The sequence below is a fragment of the Falco naumanni genome, chromosome 7, assembly GCF_017639655.2.
Source record: "Falco naumanni isolate bFalNau1 chromosome 7, bFalNau1.pat, whole genome shotgun sequence".
NCBI classification, from domain to species: Eukaryota; Metazoa; Chordata; class Aves; order Falconiformes; family Falconidae; genus Falco; species Falco naumanni.
In genome coordinates this window covers 65278078-65301009 of record NC_054060.1, presented here as the reverse complement: position 1 = coordinate 65301009, position 22932 = coordinate 65278078, and the positions used below count along the sequence as shown (strand labels likewise).

Here is a 22932-nt window from a genome sequence, read left to right as displayed (position 1 = left end):
TGCTTTCCCCACAAAGTGAGGAAAAAGTATTTTCTTTAGTGCTGGGGACAATTAAAAGCATAAAAGGGGGGTAAAGCATCCCTACAAGGGAGATACATATGTACTCTTGTGTGTAAGGAAAAGGGCGGGGGCAGTTATAGAATGCGATCTAGTGAATCTAGACCAGTGAATACAGAAAAAAGGGAGCTTCACACCAAAGCTCCCCTGTTGTTCAGTCTTGTTATTTTTAACCTAGTTATACCAGAATTTCTCTGTGCTTTCCTGTAGGAGCATCTGTTGCTACAGCTCTAAGAACTCGCTGATTTCAGATATGTAATAATCAGACTTTGCTCTCCTTAGCAATCACATGTGAAATCACATGCAAAATACTAAGTTGTGGGAATAAGGACCTACTGAGCCTACTGGGGTTCCTGCTGTTGTGCAAACACCCTAGCGCTGTAGCAAATGAATGGCCCTTTCAAAAAGCATGTGCTAAAAATGTTTAATTATGAACATCAGATCTACCAGTTGAAAGATTTAGAGGAACGAGTTGTGGGCTCTCCCTCTTCTAGATGCTGTTACCTGCTTGTAGGCTCCATAAATTGTTCCAAGCAGCACGTATTTGGCAGTTACTGTGTTACTGCATTATGGTAATAGCAGTTGCTATTGCCTTATGACAAAGATGGAAACTGGAAAGATGACTCAATAATCAGTGAGCTGTGAAAAATTATTAAAGGTAAAGAAACTGGCCTTTAACTCCTGTGCCTGGTTTAGCTTAGGAGCTATCAGTACAGTATAGGTGAAGGGCAGAAACAAGGCGTGTGTCTGGGTAGAAATGCATATTAAATGCAGGTGCTTGGCTGAGACTTGACCATGGCAGCACAAATATAAATCCTGTTTTGTAAAAGAGAGCATGTCTTACAAAACTAATGAGGCTATAAATCAGAACCAACAATCTGGTGGTACTGTTTATCATGGTGTTCTGAATGCGTTTCCCTTTTCTTTCTTTATTTACCATAACACATGATTTAGCTTGAGAAAAGAAGCTGAAGTTGCTGGAGTAAGTGGACTAGAAGATATATGTGTGCCTTTCTGTATTTGTCACTAGCATGTTTCTGTCTGATTTACTATAGTAATACTCTTGGTAACTTTTAAAGGACTTTTCCATAGCCATAGTAAAAGCCCATCCCTGAGGTCTCTTCCTGCCATTGCCACCTTCAAGTAAGAATGGTAAATTGGTGTGTGGCTTCAGACCACTGAGTCCCTTTGCATTAGGGTTGTCACTTGAGAATAGTTTTTTGTCCTGCAGAGCAGTCTGGATAGGAGACATCTGCAGTCTAGACTTTTTGACATTACAAGAAACATATGGTCATAGCTAGAGCAGTCTTGCTTCTTACTGAACAAAGGACTCCTTGTAAAAGTACCAGGTAGTAGAATTGACAGTCCTTTGCAGTATTACGGAGCTTGATACGCTTCACTGTCAGGTGAAGCATTTTCCGGCTCTTGTCATTTTCCATTAAGTGCCTAGAATGTTTTTTTCCTTCTGTTTGCGGCTTTTAGATCTTCATAGATTCTGTTCTTTCACTTTCGGTGCTTAAATAGTACATGCTTAATTTTGAGTTCTAAATCCGCACCAGTTAATTGTGTTGTCTCCATCTGATAACCCATTATGTACCCCGTTGAAAATACAAGCTGACAGCAGTTGGCAGTAGACCCTATAGCTTGCACAAATTGCATGAAGTAAATTTCCAAGGTCTTTGGAGGAAAAAGATAATGACACTGAAAGAAGTTTAGCATTGATGGTTTTAATAGGCTGTCGTGTGGGTAAGTGAATCTCATTACTGTATGCTGCACTACCAGAGGACCCCTCAGAAACTAACACACATCTGATTTCTTTCCATTTTGTCTTTGCAGAAGGAAAGGTTCCAGTAAAGGGGAGCCTAGAAGCTTATTGGAGAAGCTGCGCTGGGTGACTCTTGGTTACCATTATAACTGGGATACTAAGGTACTGAAACAAAATTCTTCATTTTTCTTAGCTGTAAGCAGTCAGAATGGCAGGCAGAGGAGGGTATCATGGAATAAAATGCTTATGATCCTATGAGACGGCCTTGAGGAAAGGCTGTAACAAACCATGCTTGTAAGAATGTTTTAATCTCCATTAGCTTACTGTGAAACATTTAACAGCAAAAGTCCATTGCTGCATTCTTTCCTTTGAAAGGTAATGTGGTAGCATATACTTGGCTCTAGACCTGTGACTCTGTTTCAGAGTAAGAGCATTTTTACCCTACCAAAAGGCATGGTCACAAAAGTGGTGTTAACTACCTAAGATGAGAATGACTTTGAATGCTTGAAGACAGCTGCTTCTCAGAAACTAGTCCTCTTTGGAGGGGTGAGCGAGAGCAGGAAGAGACTGCTGCTGGTGTGACTTTGAACGTGAGAGTCTGAACCAGTATAGTACACTCTCGCCAACTAACAGCTATTTTGGGGCTCCTGACCAAAATAAACTTTTTCATAAGACTGAATCAGATGGAGGCTGAGAAAAGATGACAGTGAATATGCAGTATGTTGCAGATACTTAACCAAATCTGCTTGCAGCCTTATATTTACCAGGTCAGCCTATTATTGGGTAGCCTTAATAAAAACTTGGTTATTGCTTTCCAGTCCTCTCAGAATCACTCATGGGAGAGAGAAAAAGTAGGTTTGCAATTGATTCCTGTTCCTTATTTTCCAAAGAAGGAACAAAGATGCTTGTTTCAGAGCCTTGTTGAGATACAGAACTGTCTTTCCTTTGGCAGCTTTACACAGTGACCAAGTAGATCCTCAGGATGTTGGTACTAACCTTAGGCATTAATCTTACAGACTTCGAGCTTGCCATCCAGATATGATGATGAACTCCATGATTAATTGAATCTCTGGCAGTCTCAGCATAGGCACAGAATTAAATGATAGGAGGTAAATGCGCTGTGGGTCCACCTATGTCGTAGTCATTTTTCCAGATGAATATGATGCCCTTCTCCCTGACTATCAGCCAAACTTCTGAGTTCTCTTTCAATGTTTGTTTCCAGTTGTATTTGCTGCTCTGATGTTCTGGGTGTGGTTTGTTTTGTTTTGTGTTTTTTTTTTCCCCGCTCTCCTTCCTCCAGAAGTACTCAGCAAATCACCACACTCCTTTCCCCTCAGACCTTGCATTCCTGTCAGAACAAGTGGCTGCAGCCTGCGGGTTCCGGGGTTTCCAAGCCCAAGCAGGCATCTTGAACTATTATCATTTTGACTCTTCACTGGGAATTCATGTGGATGAGTCTGAACTGGACCATTCTCGGCCCCTTTTATCATTCAGGTGAGTTGAGGAAAGCACTTGAGTGTTGTGGAGGGGTTGATGGCTTTATTATATGGTTGCATACGGTTATAGGAAGTCAGTATTATGTAGTTTGCTAATTGAGTATATAATCCTCAATCTCTGAAGACATGAACGGTAGGAAGGTGTAGTTCAAGGGCATAGGTTTTTCTTTGAAGACTGCTTGAATAGCATGGATGCAGCGCCTGGAGTGGAAGAGCTCTTAGCACAGAATGCAGTTCTGTTCTAAAGCAGCAGAGTGTCAGCTGGGTACTAGCAGGCAAGGATGAAATACCTCAGCAGAGTTTCAAGCCTGGCAGGACAGCTGCTCACACTGTGCCTACCTTGAACCAGAACCAGGTATCTTAGTCTGTTCTCCATGTTCTCATTGTGAAGTTGTTACTAGGAGTCCATCTGGTTTTCTTGTTTGGGTTTGTTTTTTTTTTATAAAGGGATTTAGCTGCTAATATTTTCTTACTGCACATGTAATTGTTCTCTACCTGAATTTTCTTTCTCTTCTCTCTCCATCCTCTTACCATCTCTAGTTTTGGGCAATCCTCGATATTTTTGCTTGGGGGCCTGAGGCGGGAGGAGGCCCCAACAGCCATGTTCATGCACAGTGGAGATATCATGGTGATGTCTGGCTTCAGCCGTCTGCTCTACCATGCTGTGCCCCGCGTCCTCCCCAACCCTGAAGGGACAGCTTTGCCTTCGTGTCTGGACCAGGCACTTGCTTCAGACCTTCCTGTTGGCTCAGTCGTTGAGCACAGCTCTGATGAGGATTGGCAGGTGTGTGCCAAGTACTTGCAGTCTTCCCGCATCAATATGACTATTCGGCAGGTGTTGGCTGAGGGTCAGAAATTTCCTGAGGAATCTGGGACAAACAGAAAGGGCCAAGCACCCTCTGAAGAGAGTCACCGTAAGGAGAACAGTAGAACCAAGAGGCATAAACCGAATACAGATAGCTGAGACCAGTAGATCGTGCTGACATGGACTGGACAGGCAGTCTCCATATGGAATCATATTAAAGTCACTTGTCTGTATTGGGATTAATAAACTTCTACAGAATAACTGTAGTCCTTCTCACTGTAAGAAACAGGTTGGGGGAGAAAAAGGATTTAGAAGTAAGAGAAGGATAAGTTCAGGACTGAGACTCAGGAGATGAATTCTATTGCCACTTTGTTGCAGACATTTACTGTACTCTGTTCCCTTTAAAATACCTGTATGTCAGAGAATTTCAAGCTTGGTTCAGTGATGCTCATAAAGTATTTTGAAATCATTGGGCAGAAAGTGCTGTGTATCTTTATACATAATTACTGTGTGTTAAAGAATCCTATTGGGCTTGTAAAGCTCAGCTGAAGTGTAGTAACAAGTACGAATGAGAATAGGCTGTTGTGGGTGTGAGATCTACCTGCAGCATTTCCAAGAGAATTACTTCTACAGCAAAAACTGGTTCAGTGATCAGAAACTAGCAGCTCTCTCAAGCAACACCTGCTACAGTCTTGTGCTCTCCTTTTGCCTGCTTGCACCCACTCAGCTGCAGCAGAAACTGCTTTTCTGAGTGGAATAGGACTTCTTTTTGCATACCTCAAATTTTGGAGAGAAACAAATGGGAACAATATGTACTTGTTGGAATATCTAGTAGCTCCCAGCAGGGTCTCCTGCCCACAGTAAGTACGTGACAGACCTCTATCCCCATTCTTTCAAAACTGCCTCCTCTTAAGTGCCTGCAGATTATGGTCCTCCAGTCCCAAGCTAGCGTCTTTAAGGAACAGAATGACTTGCAAGTAGAAGCAATGAAGTTGTAAATCAAGTACCTAAAAAAAAAAATGAATTGGTGACTATCTCTGTCACCCAAAGATAAATATATTGAAACAAACAACAAAAAAAAAGCACTAGCTTTTGTGCCAGTTTTCTTTAAGACTCAGACCTTCTTATCTGCTTTTTAATGCAATTTTAATTGTTGGAGTGGAATGCACTATCCCTGGGGTATCTTGTTGCACTTTCCCAATGAATAAACTGACTCGGTTTTTAAATTAAAGATCTCTATCAGGTTTGGGCTGGCTCTTTTCTTTTTCTCCTTCTTAGTTATTTCTGCATATTGTTAATGCTGCCGCATTCCCTGTACTGTCCCTTCTAGGCTTCTTTTGGATCTCCTGACTGCGCCAGCTCGGGTGGAGGAGACCTGCATATGTCCGCAGGGCTGCTTTGCTTATGGGCAGTTCAGGGTTTGTTGGGCAGTTTCAGAGAGGTGTTGCCTGCAGTATGAAAGTATGTATGTGGCAGCTTTTCCTCATGGGGAAAGTATGCCTAGTCTACTTATTTCGTAGCAGGTAGATCTGTGTATGTGCACAATTAATTCCTTATACAACACTGCAAAGAGCTCCAGTAATTTAATCTCTAAAATAATCAGTTGTGGGTTTTAATATCTTATTCTATGCCAGAAATGTGTCCTTTCTGTGTCCTAGGCCTGGTGTATTTACAGGAGAGCCCTGGGAGAGTGAATACTATAATGCAGGGAGGTTACAACATGAGCAGAAAGGCAAGTTGACTGAGTAAGTCTCAGAAAACAGCAAAGCGCCCTTAGTAGCACCTGTAAGTGGGGAAGGGGAGAGCAATATTTCTTCTCCTGACAGTGAGAAGGCAGACTGTTCTTCGCTCTCAAGAGGGAAGCAAAAATCTGCCAGCTCACTCAGCACTGAAGATGAGATAAGAGTCATGGATCTAGACGGTCACAAACTAGAGCTGGTTTCCTCGTGTTGCAGGCTGCGATTTAAGTCCATCAGTTCCCTACAAATACATAACAAATGACTGCTTGTCATTTATTCCACGATTCAGTTGTTCCTGTGAAGAAGGACAAGAAACCATACTATTTATCCTTTGCAGTTTAAAATTGCAGCAAATGCTGCAAACTACTAACAGCAATTGGTCATGGGAAGTATCCAGTCCATTGGAGCTTTCTGTTTAGATGCAGCTGAGTTGACAATTTGCTGAGTTACTGACTTGCAGTCAAGCTTGTTCTGTAACACCAATTGTGAGTGAGACAGCACTGATCTAGTTCTGTATCAGGCACCCAGAAAATAAAAATTCTATGACCCAGAAATGGGCATATGGGAAATGACCCAGGAAAAAAAAGCGTCATCCATGTACAAAGAGAAACCACTATAAGAAGGGAGAATTTCCTGAAGTGCCAGCCTGGCAGGAGCATTGGTTCTGTGACTGCAGAAGAGCAGAGTGCAAATGAGCAAACCACAGGACTTCAGCGGGCTCTGCAAATGGTGCTTCCGGACCATGATTTTGAAGAGGCAGCAACAGCTGCGGGAAGAGGTTGTGAAGGGGGCTGCATCCAGCGATACGCTCCCTACACTCTTGCTGATGTTCCTCCTAGGACAGAAGGATAGGGAACCATTTACCTACTCTATATAGCACTCAGGCTGTGACGTTGCACCTCACTTTTTAGGTTTGTGATGATGCAACAGGATTTTTCATAGTATTGATCAAATGTTTGTATCTGTAGGTACCACAAATATTTGCTTGTGTTCATATAGGTACATGCTGAGATAATCTCTGTATGTAGCTTTTAATTCCTCCAGAGGAAAAACACTGTCCAAGGGCCACAAGCACAAAATTGCATCAATGGCACAGGCCACAGTCTTTTAGGATGTCCTGCTGTGCACAGCTGAGGGGAGGGAAAGAAGAGGTCTCTGGACCAATTCTGCAAGAAAATTAATGTAATGGGTTGATTACAGGAAGATTTAATTCAAAGCCACCTGGAAATGAAGCATGTTGTTTACTACATGTACTCTGTTCATTATGTGATCTATAGATAAAGCTAACTGTCCAACAGAGTTGAAACAATTACTGGGGTTTTTTTATAATCAATAGTAAAGTGAAAATGAAATATCTAGCTAAATCAGAATCAAAGCACAGTGGGATGAATACTGGGTGCAGAAGAGGGAACTACCTGTACAAACAAAAGGGAATACCCAGACAGCAGCACAGTATCTCACTGCCATGGCTGCAGGTCCAGGTTGAAGCTGGCTTGCATTTTGTGGAGTACAGACAAGAGCTTGGATCTGTGTTCATCTATTCGTGTAAGTTATTGTCATTCTTTGCATCACACCTGAAGCAGGGTAGATTTAACATGGAAAAGAGACCTGTCAGTGACAGGATTGTCTTCCGCTTAATTAGGATGCAAAATTAATTGAGCTATAATCCAGTGTACTCTAAGCATACTTAAGTTCTGATGAAATCATAAAACTTGCCTGGATCTGAACACATTACCTCAAAAAGTTAACAGAAGTACATGGACTGCAGACTTCAATGATTCAGAAAAATAAGTTGCTGAAGGCCTCAGAAGACCCATATATAAAAGGTCTTTTTTTGGATACTCTATGCAAAAAGAGACTTTTGAGAGAAAACCATGCGAGTCATCTGCAGTCTGCTGATGCCTCTGTAAATCCTAATAACCAAAGCTGGTTGAAAACAATCTGTAGCATAACGCTATAGATCTGGCACAAGATGTGGCTGACACAAGTTTAGCACAGTACAAAATAAGTTCTGCTATTTATACTTAGCAAATGGTAATCACAAATATCTTAATAAAACCATTTTTCTATACAAAGAATTCAACATTGACTAAGAATATCTTCACATACGCTCTGGTAAAGTTGCAGTGAGATGAAAGTCACCACTGTGCAAGTTACAGCTTAGCTCATACAGCTCTTTCCTTGCATCATCTTCTGATATCTGTAGTCACAGGCTCACAAAAACAGTGGTTGAAGGGACCTCTGGAGCGGCCAGTCCACCCTCCCCCTAGGAACAGTGCTGTTGCCACAAGGCTACCCACGCGAGACAGAAACCTTCCCCGATGGGTGTAGAGGAATGAAGCTGGGTTAATTAGTGTTGATGATTTACAGCTGTGGGCTGGCTTCAGGGGCGGTGGGTTGGTCAATGTAGATAAGGTGCAGCTGTGGCTGGTCAAGTTAAGTGGTTGAGAGGCAGTGAAGAGGGAGCAGCCGAGGCAGAAGCAAGAGGAGAGGGCACACACACCCTGGATGAGGCGAGACAAGGAGAAGGCAGCAGAGGGACTGTAGGAAGAGTGTGCTGGTATGAGATGGTAAAAGACCTTGTTGCAGCTTGGTAGTTTGGAGAGTGCTGTGACAGATGGAGACTCTACCATTTCACTTGGTAACCTGCGCCAGTACTCCTCTGCTTGCATCATGCAGAAATTTTGCCTTATGTCCTGCCCGAGTTTCCCAAAATACAACTTGTAACCATTCCCTCTGCCTCCTTTTTACCATCTGTTACTAACAAGAGTTTGGTTCCATTGTCTTTGTAACTCTCCTTCAAATAATTGAAGTCTACAGTTAGACCCGCTTCCCCCTTTGTCTCCTCTGTGCCACATGAAAGGACCCCAGGAACCACATTTCCCCGCAGATCACATGCCCTGGGCCCCTGACATTGCTCTCTAGCCCTCTTCAGCACCTTTTCCTATTTCAGGTGGTACACTGCTCTCTCTGCTAGTGCTGGTTTCTGTTACAAACAGGATGCCAACAACCAATGGACTACTGAATCTTTGTTCCTAAACCCACTAGACCCACCAGATTCGCTTAAAACCACTGGATCTTAGGCTATGGGGTTATTTTTACGGTTTTTCCTAAATTAAATAACTTTTTCCTTCCCCTCTACATCACAATAAAACAAAAGCAGTAGTTTTGTGAGGTGCAGAGTGAATGTACCGTGGCTCCCTATGGATTTATGTTCCTGAAAAATCGTGAGCTCTCACTGAAGCTTTTCTTCCAGCCGAGCATCTATAAGTGATTTTTTCCATGTGATCTCTCCAGTGTTTAATACAAGCACGGTGCACCCTTTTCCTGAACTATAGGGTCCCTCTCCACCTACTGACTACCTACTAAGCTTGCAGAAACTTAATTAGCTGTGAAATTTATGCCATCTATCAAATCTAACTGAAATAAACCGACAGGTTTCAAAGTTACCAGACAGAAATGTGAGGACAGAGAGTTTAACACATGTGCACAAACCATGAGAAAATAAACCTTACTCCCTTAGGAAGCCAGGCTCAAAAGTCTACTTTCATGCTCTTAACGCAGACTTGTCTGGACTTTTATAGCAGGTCTTGCTCTGAGGGGTTTTGCTCTTGGGGTCCCAGTCAAGACAAGAACAAACCAGAATACCAGAATAATTTTAGCCCAGTGAGCACCATCCCCATCCAGTTTCTGCTATTTTAAGAGTATGACACCTCTTAGGAGGAGCCAGCTATGCACAGAAACTCCAAACAGGTTAATCAGCTAAATGCTTCTCTCTCCAAGACAGTAAATAAGTGTCTGGAGTACAACAGGGAGCCAGATCTGATTTTTGTTTGCAGCTAGGGCTTGTATTCAGATAGGCATCACAGAAGGCATCCACCACTTCTCTATACCAGGGGAGGGGGGAGAAGGAAGGAGGGGATAAAATCTGGACAAGCCTGCAGTAGCTCTTCCTCTCTGCAGAATACAGGAGATGTTTATTTCTCTGAACAGGGAAAGCTTTAACCTTGCGGAGGCACTTCCCATCTCGTTTTTCCCAAGTCAGTAGAACTATTCCGTCTCTGACCTTCTGCTATGGTGCTGTTGATGTCCTCTTCAACAAAACACCCACACGTAGGGGACTTTCCCCTGAGCTTCTCTTTCTGTGTCTGCACTCACACATCTTAGCACCGAGGTTGTACCCTCCTTCACCATCACTCAATGCTCATTTCCTTAACTCGGGTGCTCAGTACTGCTGGCTGGGCTGAAGGAGGCCACCTGCCCACAATACAGCTTTTCTGTCAAATGTTTCATGAAACAGATGTTTCATGATCTCAAAGCAATTCCAAAAGGTAGGTCAAGATCCTTACCCCCTGAAAGGTCAGAGGCAAGGCCAGTTTACACCAAAATATGGGGAAACAAATAGAAGTAAGGTGAGGTGGCGCTCACACTTACATATTAGGTTTACAGTTGGACTCAATGATCTTAAAGGTCTTTTCCAACCTAAATGATTCTATGAGGTACAACAAAACATTCTCCAGATATTCTTGTTGAGACTATGTATAGACAGTAAAAAGCGAATCAGCCTAGAAGACACACTGCCTCTTTCCTGTCTGATGTTGGGAAGTCAGCACTTTACATTAGCTTTTAGCTTCCTTCCAGGTGAATTTAAAACTCATTCTTATTTACTGAGAAAGGCCAGAAGAATCAATAAAGGCCTTGGCTTTCTAGAGGTGATCATCTCACCAATCATTTCTTCTCTGTTCTGCACTAAGGGCTTAGATAAGGAGAAAGAAAACAAAAACAAAACCTTCTTAACAGAAAGGTTTCTTAATTAGGATGGGGGAAAAATGACTGCAATTTTGCTGTGGCAAATTAAAACCAAAACGAGGTAGCAAAGAGCAGGGTCTGGAAGGGAGGGGGGCAATCAGAGACAGCTATTGATTTTGAAATGATGGAGGAGCCAAAGGAGAGCGCACAGCCTGGGAAGGAGACTCATCTTTCAAAGCACTGTTCTTGCTTAAAAACAATCAGTCCAGGCAGAGGTGTTGGTTGTTGCTGAAGCTTCAGAGTTAGCTTTGTTTTCAGACAGAATTTAAATTTTGGAAAGACTCACTGGTTCATAAGAGGATGGCTCCTGAGGCAAATCTTGAGATTGTGGAGCTAGGAATCATGGGATGGAGCTGAACAAAGCAAACCTGACTGAAGTATCAGGAAATTCTTAGCAGTAGTGGTAACAGAAAGAGTGTTCAGAAATAGTTTCTTCCAAGGACAAAGAAAAATGTCACTGCTCACAGCCAATGCAGGCAGAGAAAAAAAGGAACAAACCCACACTGAATATGGGGCAAGCACCAAGATCTAACACCCTTCTCACTCCCAGTTGTTGCATAGCATGTCTCATCTTTTCTAGAACAGAGAGAACTGATCTGGCATTGCCTTACCTTGTCCCAGTGGCTGAGATCAAGCTTAGGTACAGCTTTCTGCCACTCCAGGCAGCACACTTTCATATACACTGGCCTTTTCCCCCTTGGCTTTTCAGACGGCACTCCTCTAAGATTAAAGTCAGATGTCAGTCTGACCTTTTGTCAAATACAGCCAGCACCTGAAAAGACTGTCAGAGAACAGCACCAATCTTGTAATGACTGGTTTGAGTTTGTCAGCTTGTCGTCATTGCTGTGATGAAACCTGACTTTCCAAAAGTGCTGTCAGGTGTCTATGATGGGGGGGCAGGAAGATTGTAGCTGCAGTACTGCAAATAATCTGCAGCCATTCTAAACCCAGATGAATGCTGTGTGCAGGTAAGCTCCTTTTCAGCCCAGACAGCAGAAAACATGCCACAGGCCCTTTTAAAGCAAGGGGTTTGTTCCACCACATAGGAGACCTATCTTCTGTTCTTCACACTGGCATTACTCCATCAGATCCTCATCACGATGCTGGTGACAAAGTGGCATCTCTTTTGCTCCCCATAGGACTAGCAGTTTGTTGGAGATAGCATATCCTTGTCCACAATCCATTTCCCCCCCTCTTCCTCTTGCCTCCAAGCAGTGCTAGAACAAGTGCAACAAAAATCTGTCCTTTCCCTGTCACCTCCTCTGTCTTTGTAGCTCAGATGCTGGCATGTCACCTGTTCCCTGCCTGAATCTCAACTGTAGGCAACACATGTAATTAGCTGGCAGAGAGACCTCTTCATCCCCTCCTAATGCCCGATCCGCACGTGTCAACAGCAGGAGCGCACCTCTCCAACAACTGTTTCTGCGGCTGCTCCTGCCATTGACAGCTGCTGCTGGGTGTCAAACATGAGTGTAGGGATATGATCTCCTCCAAGCCCTTCCTGAACCACTTCTGTGATTGTGCTCCAGGAGGGATTAGTCTGGCATGCTGTTTTGCTGCTTCAGCACTTACCTGGGCTGAAAGTGGAACCAGCCTGCAGACATCTCCTGGCTTGCACTGGGGTCTTATATAGCAAGGCGTAGTCTTATTACTATCCTTGTCTAATCCACCAGCGCTTCTTCCCTTCTCCTAGGGCAAAATGATAAGGGAGAAATTAAAGGAAAGAAGGATCCCAGGTCAGCAAGCATAAAGAAGTGATGATATGGCATGGTCTTTCTGATCCCCCAGGACCCTCCCCTGTAGCTGCAAGCATCACTGCACACAGTTCTGGAACAGCAGAGGCTGCTCAATGCTGAAGGCTGCAATCCCTGGCTCTGCAGATCTTTGATAATTCCTTTCCCTGGAATTCACACAAGGAATGCTGTCTTTTCAGGTGATATGGAACCTACTGAGAAACCATGGGTCTCATCCGGAGAGTAAGTGTGCAGGTACTCAGTGTTTGATTTGTTTAATATTATTTTCTGCAGCAGAAAAGCGGGAGAGTGAGAAACATTAGTCACATACTTGCTTAATTGAGATCTAATAGCCAAGGTCAGCGCTCAGCCAAGAATAGATAGCAGAAGCCTCCCATGATGTATTTTTTCAATGAGCTGTTCATAGCACACAGACTGATCTATTGTCAGTTTTCACTATGAAATATTTAACTATCTCCTGGAATATGCTCAAATCCATTTTGCATCATTTCCTTGCTTTTTCATTTAAAAATATCTTTCCAATAAGACCTCATGACCGTGCAAATTAGCAAATCTCTGCTGTGTGGAGAGATTGCTTCACCTCCACTGAAGTGCAGCTATTTGTTCTTTTGCCAGCCCTCTGCAAGATGACGATACCTGTTTGTCAGTGTCTCACATGCTTTTCTGTGCTTTAAACAAAAAACTCTTAAAGGGAAAAGATGAGTACTCAAGGGAAGATGCTGCAATGGGCACATCAGTAAGGAGGAACACCGGACCTTTGCCTCGAGCTGTATTCTGCATGTCTGCAATGTTCCAGTGCAGCACAGGTAGGTACCTGCTGGTCTACAGCACCTCTCTGGTCTCCTGTGGCACTTCAACCTACAGGACCCAGCACGACCATCTACTTGGTTCATTCCTTCTAGCTTTTGCATATGAGTCTGTGCAATGTTCCTCCCCAAACCAAGCATTTCCAAACATTTTAGGCCAGAAAACCTCTCCTCCTCCAAGTTTTCCCCATAGACCACAAAGCAAGCATCTCTCCAAAGCCTTAACTGAGAGCACAGAAGAGATAAAATTTATATGGCCTCACAGATCACTGATCACTAAACCTAGAGAGCTGATGGAAGAAATAAGGCCTCTGAAAATGAAAGGAGTAAGGTCTCTGAAGAAGAAGAGAATATGGTCCCCGAGGAACACACCTTAACTCCTGTGGTACCCAAAGGATGCGGCTGTATTTGCTTTGCCAGGGGCCAACGCTCAGGACATGATCTGATCCAACTAAGAACAGAAAACATACTCTGTGTGGGCACTAACAGCAAGTGTGAATACACTAGCTGCAAGGGGGCTTTCTGTTCTGGTGCATATCTGCCTTCTGTCTATCTTTGGAGTCTCGCAGTACGTATTACTGGTGAGCTCCAAGCCCCTCGTGGTGCGAGTGTTGAAGTTGTTCACTGTGATGCTCCCCAGACCACCTCTCTTGCAGCATGGGTGCAAGGTCCTCCTACAGACAGCTCTCTGCACATGCACAGTAGAGTACCTAAGAACTGGCAGCTGACTCAGAGTTCACTGCTCCTGAGGACACTGTGTGGATATACAGTGCAAGAACCATAATGTATCGATAGTAATTCAAACCACAGTCCCTCTGTCTTTGCACTGCAGCAGCCACCAGCACAGGAGGTGCCCAGACAGTGGCCCCCTTCTGCTGAAAGATGGAATGTGCGGAAGCCACCACCATATCCCAGTGTATACCACTCTCCCAGTCTGGAGAGAGTACAGCATGGTCCTCACCCATTCTCAAAACAGGGAGGGTGAGTTAGGGGCTTTTAGAACAACTCTCAAACATTACTGCCAGGCATCTGGCCGGGAGAGGAGAGTGTGGTCGCCATGGTAATTCTTCACCTCATTTAACTGCGAAGTAACCTCTTGCATCCTTACATGCAGCCGTTCCCAGCACATCTGCCCTGCACACAGCACAGGCAGCACGCTGCCCGGGGTATCCACATGCAGAGCAACCCCCTGCCTGGAGCCCACACACACACACATCCCCTGCAGTGCAACACTCTTGCCCATATATGATACATAACATGTATGTGCTGAGCAATACACATTCCCCCAGCTCTCTCCACTCATATCACCTATGCCTGTAGATAACCAGGCAGGCTTACAGCCCCTGCTTCTACAGCTATAGGTCCCTCTGCTGCACAGGCATAAGATGCTTTAGAAGCACAAGATCAACACATGCTCAGCCAGCCATCAAAACACTTACCTGTCCTGTCTCCCCAGCCTTGCCACAACACCTGCCTACAGCTCTTGTACAGTTTATTCTTGGATGCATTTTGGTTTTATGCTGTGGCATGAACAAGGAATAAATTCAGTTCTGTCCCACTCATTTTCCTCTTTCTGCCTCCGAGGATAAAAAGTCCCCAAGAAGCACATCTATATGACTGTGTGCCTCTCTGCAGAGCCACTCATGGGAAGCTGGTGGTCACATCATTGGGTGCTCCTGACAGGACCCTGCTGTTCACTTTTCTGGCAGGTAACTATAGGAAATCAGTCTTGGTTTCATTTCTACTCAAAGCACCCTGTGGGTCCCTGCAGGAGGGCTCTGTTCCCTGCTGATAGCAGGGGAACAGAATTCCAGAACATCAGTGACTGATTTTATAGCATAGCAGGAGCATGGTAGATAGGAGCCGTGAGCTGAGTCCCTGACTCCCCTGCTACACAACAGCCAGGTATCACTTCATATCAAAAGACAAAACTCAGCTCCCACTTACACCACCAGACACGGCCTGGGGACCTCTCTCACTGTCACATCAGGTTCCCTCAGCTCTTCCAGAAGGTGCTGGTGTGAGACCTTAGGTAGTGTTACTAGGATGGGCACAGACCTGCCCTCAGCCAGGCCAGGTGACAAATAGAAACCCCTCAGCCACACGTATGTGACAGCTCCAGCTAACAGGGCCCACAAAAGCCAGCAGGCATAGACTCGGTGGAGCCTCAAGTTCCCGTATCTGGTGCAAGTGTCCTTTTCTGCCTTGTGCTGTAGTGAATTTTAACTAGCATGTAGCAAAAGCAGACAGTCAGGGATGGCCCATATTGTGAGGGTGACAGTCACCTAAGTCTGATGGTGTTGCTAACAACCACATCCCACTTGTTACTGCTATATAGCTTGCATGCTCTATACATGTGGCCTAACAAACGCTCTGAGAAGTGCTAGAGGCAAAACATCTTTAGAGAGCTGGCAGCAATGCCTGCCCATATCCTTTTGGGCTCATCCTCCTCTTTGTAAACCTTCCAAGCTCACCTTGAAGACCTCAGGTCTCTCTTGAGGACCCCTACCCCTCCTAAAATCACCTCAACATCACCATCCTCAAGCCTGAATGCCCTAATCAGAGTATGATTCAGCTAATACAACCAGTGATCTGATGTACGTGGGCGAGGATACAGCTGAAATGAGATTTGCCCAACTGGCTGCCCAGCATCTCTGGACAAGACAGTCCCTGTTCACCCAGGACTGGTCAGGGTCCCACATCTCATCCTCCCCCATCTCCAGGAAGCGAAAGGCGCACACACACATGGCAATTCACCTTCCCATCCCCATCATCGCTACCTGCACGCCTGGCTGTGGCTGAGCCCAGGTGCCTCCAGAGGCACAGGCCCGGCTTGAAGCCCTGCACAGGAGGTGACCCAGGCAGAGCTGCTTGCAGAGAGCACAACCAACCCAGCTGGGCTTGCTCCAGCACGGAGAAACACCTAATGCCTGAACACACACTTACCTCTTGTGGCCATGCTCGATACAGCAGCCACTCAGGCCGGCAGCATCTTCACTGGAAATGCGATTTTTCTGTGAGTTCTGCCATTTCCCGTAGCTGCCGCTTATGCTTGTCGGGCAGAGACGTCTCTCCCCTGCACTTGGGGGGGTGAGCACAGAGCCAGCTTTGCCGCCCCGTTTGCCTGATGCTGATCAATACACACACACTTGTGAGTGGGAAAGACAACTTGAGCGCTCAGCACGTGTCCTGCCCAGGCGTCACACCATCTCTTGGATGGAAGGCCAAGTATCCATCTCTGTTCCTGGGGCAGATTTCCCCTATGGTAGGGCACAGCCTCTAACATCTTTCCTTTCCTCAAGTTAAGCATGGCTTTCACTTCCTTAGATTTTGAAGGGAAAGTTTTTATCTACCTAGTTAGGGGTAGTTCAGGATTCTGTTCAATTTCTCCCTCAATCCATTGCCCTGTATGGCAAAGCCTCTCCCTTCTCTATCCGAATAATAACATCCTTGCCAAAAGCAGAGGCAGCATGTAGAAGGAATGGCTGCAGAAGCGTGGCCTTAGAATCTCTGAAGATCTGCACAATCCAGGCCTGGTATTAGAATAGGCCTGTAATCAGAATGGTACTGAAGTTGCTGTGCTGAAGTTAACAAGAAAGGTAGCCTTGAGCTATTCTTGAATCCTGAGACCAAGTAATTATGTTGTGCCAACAGGCCGTGGCTGTAACAAGCTACAGCTGCTGGGAAAGCAGGTGCAGGGCCGAGAAAGATAGGGACCGGTATGGGAAAATAGGGAGTAACAAACTACAAGGCTGAAGCACAGCGACACAATTAGCTACATGGATAGAATGCTTATTTTAGTCATGCTAATTAGGGGTGTGAGAACTGCGCACATTTAGAGACTACTAACCAATTATATTTCTGCTTTACGAATATGCATGTGTATCGGTTCTATACAAGTAGTGCTAGAAACTAATAAAGTTGAGCAAGATGCATAACTCATATTGAGCGTCTTCTTGACTCCGGCAAACCCTTCTTCCAACAGCAGCAGCCTTCCATTTTCCTGTACTGACCCTTTTCTCTGGACTGAACTTCAGGTAGCTGATTCTTTCTGTGCTCCCATCACCCCTAATACTAGATCTGTAATTCAAGAGCAGCTACTGCACAGAACAGGTTGTTTCCCCTTACATCTAATCTATGACCACCTTCCCTCAGCCACCAAGTCAGTTCAGTTCACCAGTCCAAAGGAAATCTAGTCAATTTTCCACAGGATAATTTTCTGTTGGATCAGCAAGCTGAATTGACTCACTCTGCAGGTAGAAAGCCGAGCATTCAAAAAAAAAAGCCCCTTTAGCAACATCTTCTGTCAATTTGTCTATCCCCCTTCATCCAGTTTTTCTAAAGAGAAGAGGCACGAGAATGAGAATCTGTAAAACTGTGCTTAGTACCTGAATGGTAACAAACTGCTCCTTCCTCCCTTCTCCAGGCTAAGGTTTGGTCATTGCTCAGGTGCTAGAGTGCTGTCCTCACCATCTCTCCTCTTCTCTACAGCACGCTGCCTTCTCATGTGCCACCTTTGTAACAGCATCAGTAAGGGATGAAATTAAAACTATCAACAAAGACACACTTTCAAGGGAATGCTGATTTTAGTTCTGTTTTTCACAAAGGACCAAATGAATAAGAAGGAACCTGTCCAGTCTCTGCAGTACCAACAATGTTGTCAGAAACAGCAGCAGCAGTTGTGGTCCTCCCTGGAGTTAGCCATAGCAGCCTGATCGCACTCTGCTGGGCTCAGTGCCCTTTACCAGAGCTTCTCAGAGCACTCTGCGGCAGCTGATAAATTAAGACCACCCCTGCTTGCCAGGGTACTGGTGGGAGGAGGATTTGGGGTCACTTCCATAATGCCAAAAGTCATAGGCCCAGATGCTCAAAGGTATTTAAGCACCTAAAAAGAAGTTAGGAATTAAAATATCATGGGGCTCTGGATCCTAATGAGGATGCAGTTATATTGGCATTCAATGTTTCTGCTGATACAGCTGATAGTGCTTGGAAAAGTTCTGCTCAAAAAAGAGCGCTATTCTGCTGACATAAGCTGCCTGCACACAAGGAGGGCTTCACTGGTACAACTCTGCTGCTACAGCGATATCACACGCATTTACATGTAAATTAGGGTTTTGTTTATACCGCACAGATGCAGCCTTTCACTTCATCCTGGATGGGGAGGGGAGAGGGAGGGTAACAGTCTCACTACTCTCATTTTATGGACTAAGAAAGCAAGGCACAAATGAAATTATCTTACTGGCTCAATATCACCCAACATGGGTGACAGAAAAGGCAGAGACCCTGGTCATAGGTTACAGCCACAGGACTTTCTTCGCTGCTAGAAATAGGGAAACAAATGAGCGAGTCATTAAATAGGAGCCTTATCACATCAACCATGCAAGGTCAAATCCCTGATGTGTTTGAGATGGAGGGGCTAGTAATGAATCCACTAGGGAGCCCTGAACCTGGGGGACCAAGGCCTGTTTAGGTCCACGAAGCACTGTTAGAAAGCAACGGAACTTGAGACCTAAAGAAACTACTACACTACCTCACCACTCGCCAACCTGAGCAGCAATAGGCATGACTGCCAACAAATGGACATGAAACCAACAACATATCACAGGAACCAAGTAGGGGATCAGAAGTTACTGAGATTACCTTGCTTCCAACCACTGTTGCCCAAGTAAATACGCACTAACTGTACTTCCATTCTGCCAATACTCCTGTATCTTGACCACAGACTCTACCAGGCCATACTTCCACTTACACAAGCCAACATAAGCCAAGAATGATAAAATAACTGGGTCTACCTCAGCTATTCATTCTCAGACCTGCCTCTCCCGCTCAACTAAACCACATATCTGACACGGATACAGGGTGAATTGCACAGGAGGACCAAACTCATCATTTTTGCTAGGAAAGTTTTAACCCATATCAGCTTCTCACAGTGGCAAATACAGAGGTTCCTGGAGCTACAGCCCTTGTTTGTCCCACAGTGCCAGTAAGTGACCTGAAAAGACACATCACCACACAGTTCCACTGTGATGGTATAAAGATACATCCAAAACTCAGGCTCCAGATAAAGCAGGTGTGGCCATGGGTTGGCTGAAACATAGTCAAAGCGAGTGGATGTTACTGCCGGCCTTAAGTTAGCTATAAGATACAGTCTAGCTCCATTGCAGAGAAACAGCAGCCTCCATTCCAAAACACTGCCCAAGTGACTTCCCAGAGGAGAGGCAAACATCCAGAAATTTGAAGTGGAGGGTGGGAGGTGGGAATAGTGTGACAAACAGAAACATGACTTTCTGAGTAGTGTTTTGCACAGGAGTCTCGGGGACAGGGAACATGAGGAAAAGCAGACAAAGCATAGAGAAGGCGGCTTCAAACAAACCTAGGGCGATCTTGGTAGTCAGCCCTGACTGAAACATAGAGAAAAACAGCTCTTCAGTACTAGCCGAAAGGTGGCTAGAGCCACAAGCAAGGAAATAGCGTCCTGCTGCTCAATTCCCTCATACCATTGAAAACATAACCTTATATTTTGGAACTTTAAGAAAAAAGGTAAATACAGTTATCTACCTCTCTCCTAAATGAAGGATTAAATTTTTGGCCAGCTGTATGTATCAAAAGGAGCAATAACTGCAGGAAGTTAAGTCAGTCTGTTATTAATTCCCTGTTCTGCTGGCCAACACCCTGATTCTAGACATATCATCCCATCCTCTCTCACATATCTTTTCTTGTGGCTCATCAGACATATTCACACACATCTTTCAGTCCCTGGTATATATATCTCCAGTTACAAACCTTCTGTCCTGACTCTTCTCATCACAAAAAAGTTATGCAAGCCTGGCTGGTTTCTCCAGGCAAACACACCAAACAGCAAACAATTCATCAAGTTTACAAACTGTGGTTCAAATCAGTGCCCAGAGATAGGTTCAGTCAAGGCTTCATTGAAAAAAAAAAAAAAAAAAAAAAAAGGAGACAAAAATAGTCTGAATGGAGTCTTTTCAGCACTGTATAGCTTTAGAGGTTATTTCCAAAATAACGTTGTCCTCCGAGCCAGGAAACAGAAGCTGTGGCAAGCCTAGAGCTGTAGCATTCACAGCAGAAAGTGTTAATGTCAGGGAGGGTCTCTCCTGGAGCAGAAGCACAATTCTCAACTTAGCTAAACTTAAACCAACCAACTCCGTTCTTTAGAAAGATAAACCTGCCTCCCCTTGCTTCCACCAGAAGGAAGCAATCTGCTGTGGGTGTTCACAGGTTATCAAGATACGCTGAGAACAAATGATGGTCATTTATTTCTACACCAGACTAGCCAACCTTCCAAGCATCACTCTCTTAAGAATTATGCTAAGGCCTCACCAGCTTTCCACAAAATTTAGCTAGGGATTTGATAAATTCTCCTGAGGCACCCTCATAGCTATCTGCTTTCTTCAAAGGCTAAGAAGTTGCCAAAGAGCTTTCCACACTTCTGCTAATTCTTCTCCTATGCTTCAGAAAGGCATTCTGCCATCAGGCCCAAGCTAAAAACCAAGACTCGCTGCTCCCCCGAGTAATTTCCCAGCACGGTCCCTGCAGTTTACATACTAGGTTGCTATAACTGTGAAAGGGAAACAGAAACAACACTCACCTCACAGCACTGCACTGGTCTGTCCAAACTGCAGCCTTTCTAATTAAACCTTCAGCACTCATTTTGTGCTTACTTCAGCCTACACCTGAGACTGAAAATGAAGAGGAAAGGCACATGAAGAATGTAGACTTTTCCCTCTCGGAGCAGCCTGCCTGCTATTAACTGCCTTGAATACAATGGCTGAGCCGCTGCTCATTCTGTCTCTGCACTGCAAATATAAAAGTCAGAGGCTTAAGTTTATTTCTGCCTACAGCTGCCTTGAGACCTTCCATCAAGACTCTCTGCATAGCCGGCGTCATCCATGTACCCAAGTTTGTCTCAGTTATCAACTCTCGCCTTTCTTGAAGGAAATTCTTCCCCTCAGTCACATCTCAGTGACGAGTTCTGATTAGCTCCTAAAAGTGCAGAAAGCTCTTGTTCTCTCAGCTCTCCTACGCTTCTCTGTCCCAGTGGTTATCCAATTGTTCCTTCCTGAATTTGCCCTTTTTGCTGTCTCCAAACTTCACAACTCTACTCTGTGATCCCCAGACCTACGGACAGTTAGAAACAGTATCCATTGACTCACATCAGTGATGTAAGCTCTCTGGTGAGATGAGCCTGCTGTGCAGCAATTCCTGCCTGTCTGACTTGTTACTTGTGGTTCACTCTTCCTTTTGAGTCATTAAATTTAGTTTTTCATACAGTTCCTTTGCTTCACTGAGTTAGCTAAGTAAGGATGTTCGCTCTGCCAGCTCACAGGAATAGTATTCTTGAGATCTAAAAGGAAACTAAGAACTGGAATTTGCTGTTCTGAATTTGTTTGGCTCCTCTGTTTTGCAACTTAGTCCAGACACACAAGCTGCAGCTGCCTGTGTACACAGGTGTCTTGTGTGTTACACAGAGCCGTATCAGAGCTGTCTGCAAACGTGACTCCAGGAGCTCTGGGGAGTGTGCTTGGTGCTGCCCACGGCAGCCGCTGCACCCTGGGATGGCACCCCCATGCTGGGCCTTGTCTCCACAGACACCCTGGATTCTTCTGTCACTGCAGCTCCAGGGTTAGTGTGGCCTTCCCTGCCCCCTGTGCTGTGCCAGAATTGGCCAGGTGCCCCTCAAACACCAGGTTGTGCTGGCCCCACACCGAGGGCAGGGCAGGTCCTGGCAACACAAGGAGGTCCCATGTGCAGGGGAAGCACCGCAGCCACTGTGTGAGATCTCTGTCCTGCACAAGTTAACCGGTGGGTACCTTGATGTTTTTTCTTCCTGTGTTTCCTAAACCAAAACTGAAACCATTGCATTGTAAGGGTTTGTGCTAGTTGAGTTTAAGGACAGATGAGGTAGCCAGTTTGCAGGTACCTACATGTGGAAGGGGTTTGGGTTCTAATTGAGCAGATAACATGGCAGTGAGATCCCGTGCCTGGCAGGTGAAGCAGCTTATCCTCTCTAGAAGTAAGGCATTAGTAGATGAAACTCCTCCATATGCAGGTGTGCAGGGAATGGAAGGTGTTGTCCTACACACACCCTGTGAGCATAGGCTGGTGGACCATCTGCACCCCATGGCACAAACTGGTCGGGGAGAGGAGACAGGAGGAAAAGGCCAACAGCCAACTATGGCAGCAGGGGAAAAAATCCCACAAAAAAAGTTCTACGTGATGTGGTCCCCTAGTACTTTTCTTTCTCATTTTCTTTTTTCATTATAGTATTTGTTCATTTCCTCATAGATCTCTTCAACAGCCTTCCCCTCCTTATCCAGAAAAAGCTCAGCAGCAAGAGGGGTCCCTGTGCCTCTTCTCCACCAGCATTCCTAATGGCAGCCACACTGAAGCAAGTCCACTTGCACAAGCACTCAAATGCTGAACAGGAGTGTTTGCTGCTTTGATCGTTAGGTCCTTCCTAGCAACACCAGTCTCCCCCATGCTCCCTTCCCGTGACATGAGAGGGGGCACAGCCCATCCTATCTTAGCTGATAGCTCTGTCTCACTGCATACCGAAACCAGATGAAGAAAGAACGCTTCCCAGGCAAGTCCATACCTGCTTCAGTGGCAGTCACGATATGGGAGCGCCCGCAGACAGCATGAAAAGGAACAAGGCCTCACACCCAGCCCATGCTTGTTAC

At 45.1% G+C, this 22932-nt stretch overlaps 1 protein-coding gene and 1 long non-coding RNA gene across 5 annotated transcripts in view; one reads left to right on the top strand and one right to left on the bottom strand.

Moving 5' to 3' along the window:
* Positions 1-4592, top strand: part of ALKBH1 (alkB homolog 1, histone H2A dioxygenase) — a 13563-nt gene extending 8971 nt beyond the window's left edge. For all 3 annotated transcript variants that reach the window (XM_040599614.1, XM_040599615.1, XM_040599616.1), the window contains 3 exons: positions 1894-1984; positions 3123-3316; positions 3859-4592. In XM_040599614.1, coding sequence (XP_040455548.1) covers positions 1894-1984; positions 3123-3316; positions 3859-4282 — 709 coding nt within the window. In that variant the 3' untranslated portion in view covers positions 4283-4592. The remainder of the gene's footprint in view (positions 1-1893; positions 1985-3122; positions 3317-3858) is intronic.
* Positions 1-22932, bottom strand: part of LOC121090863 — a 26988-nt gene extending 4056 nt beyond the window's left edge. Inside the window, exons 1-4 of one of the 2 annotated variants that reach the window (XR_005828754.1) lie at positions 22848-22932; positions 20841-20931; positions 12244-12360; positions 4988-7436 (exon numbers count right to left, since the gene is read on the bottom strand). This is a non-coding gene — a long non-coding RNA (uncharacterized LOC121090863). Of the gene's footprint in view, positions 1-4987; positions 7437-12243; positions 12361-20840; positions 20932-22847 lie in introns of those variants that run through there. The other variant, XR_005828755.1, reaches the window with a different exon arrangement.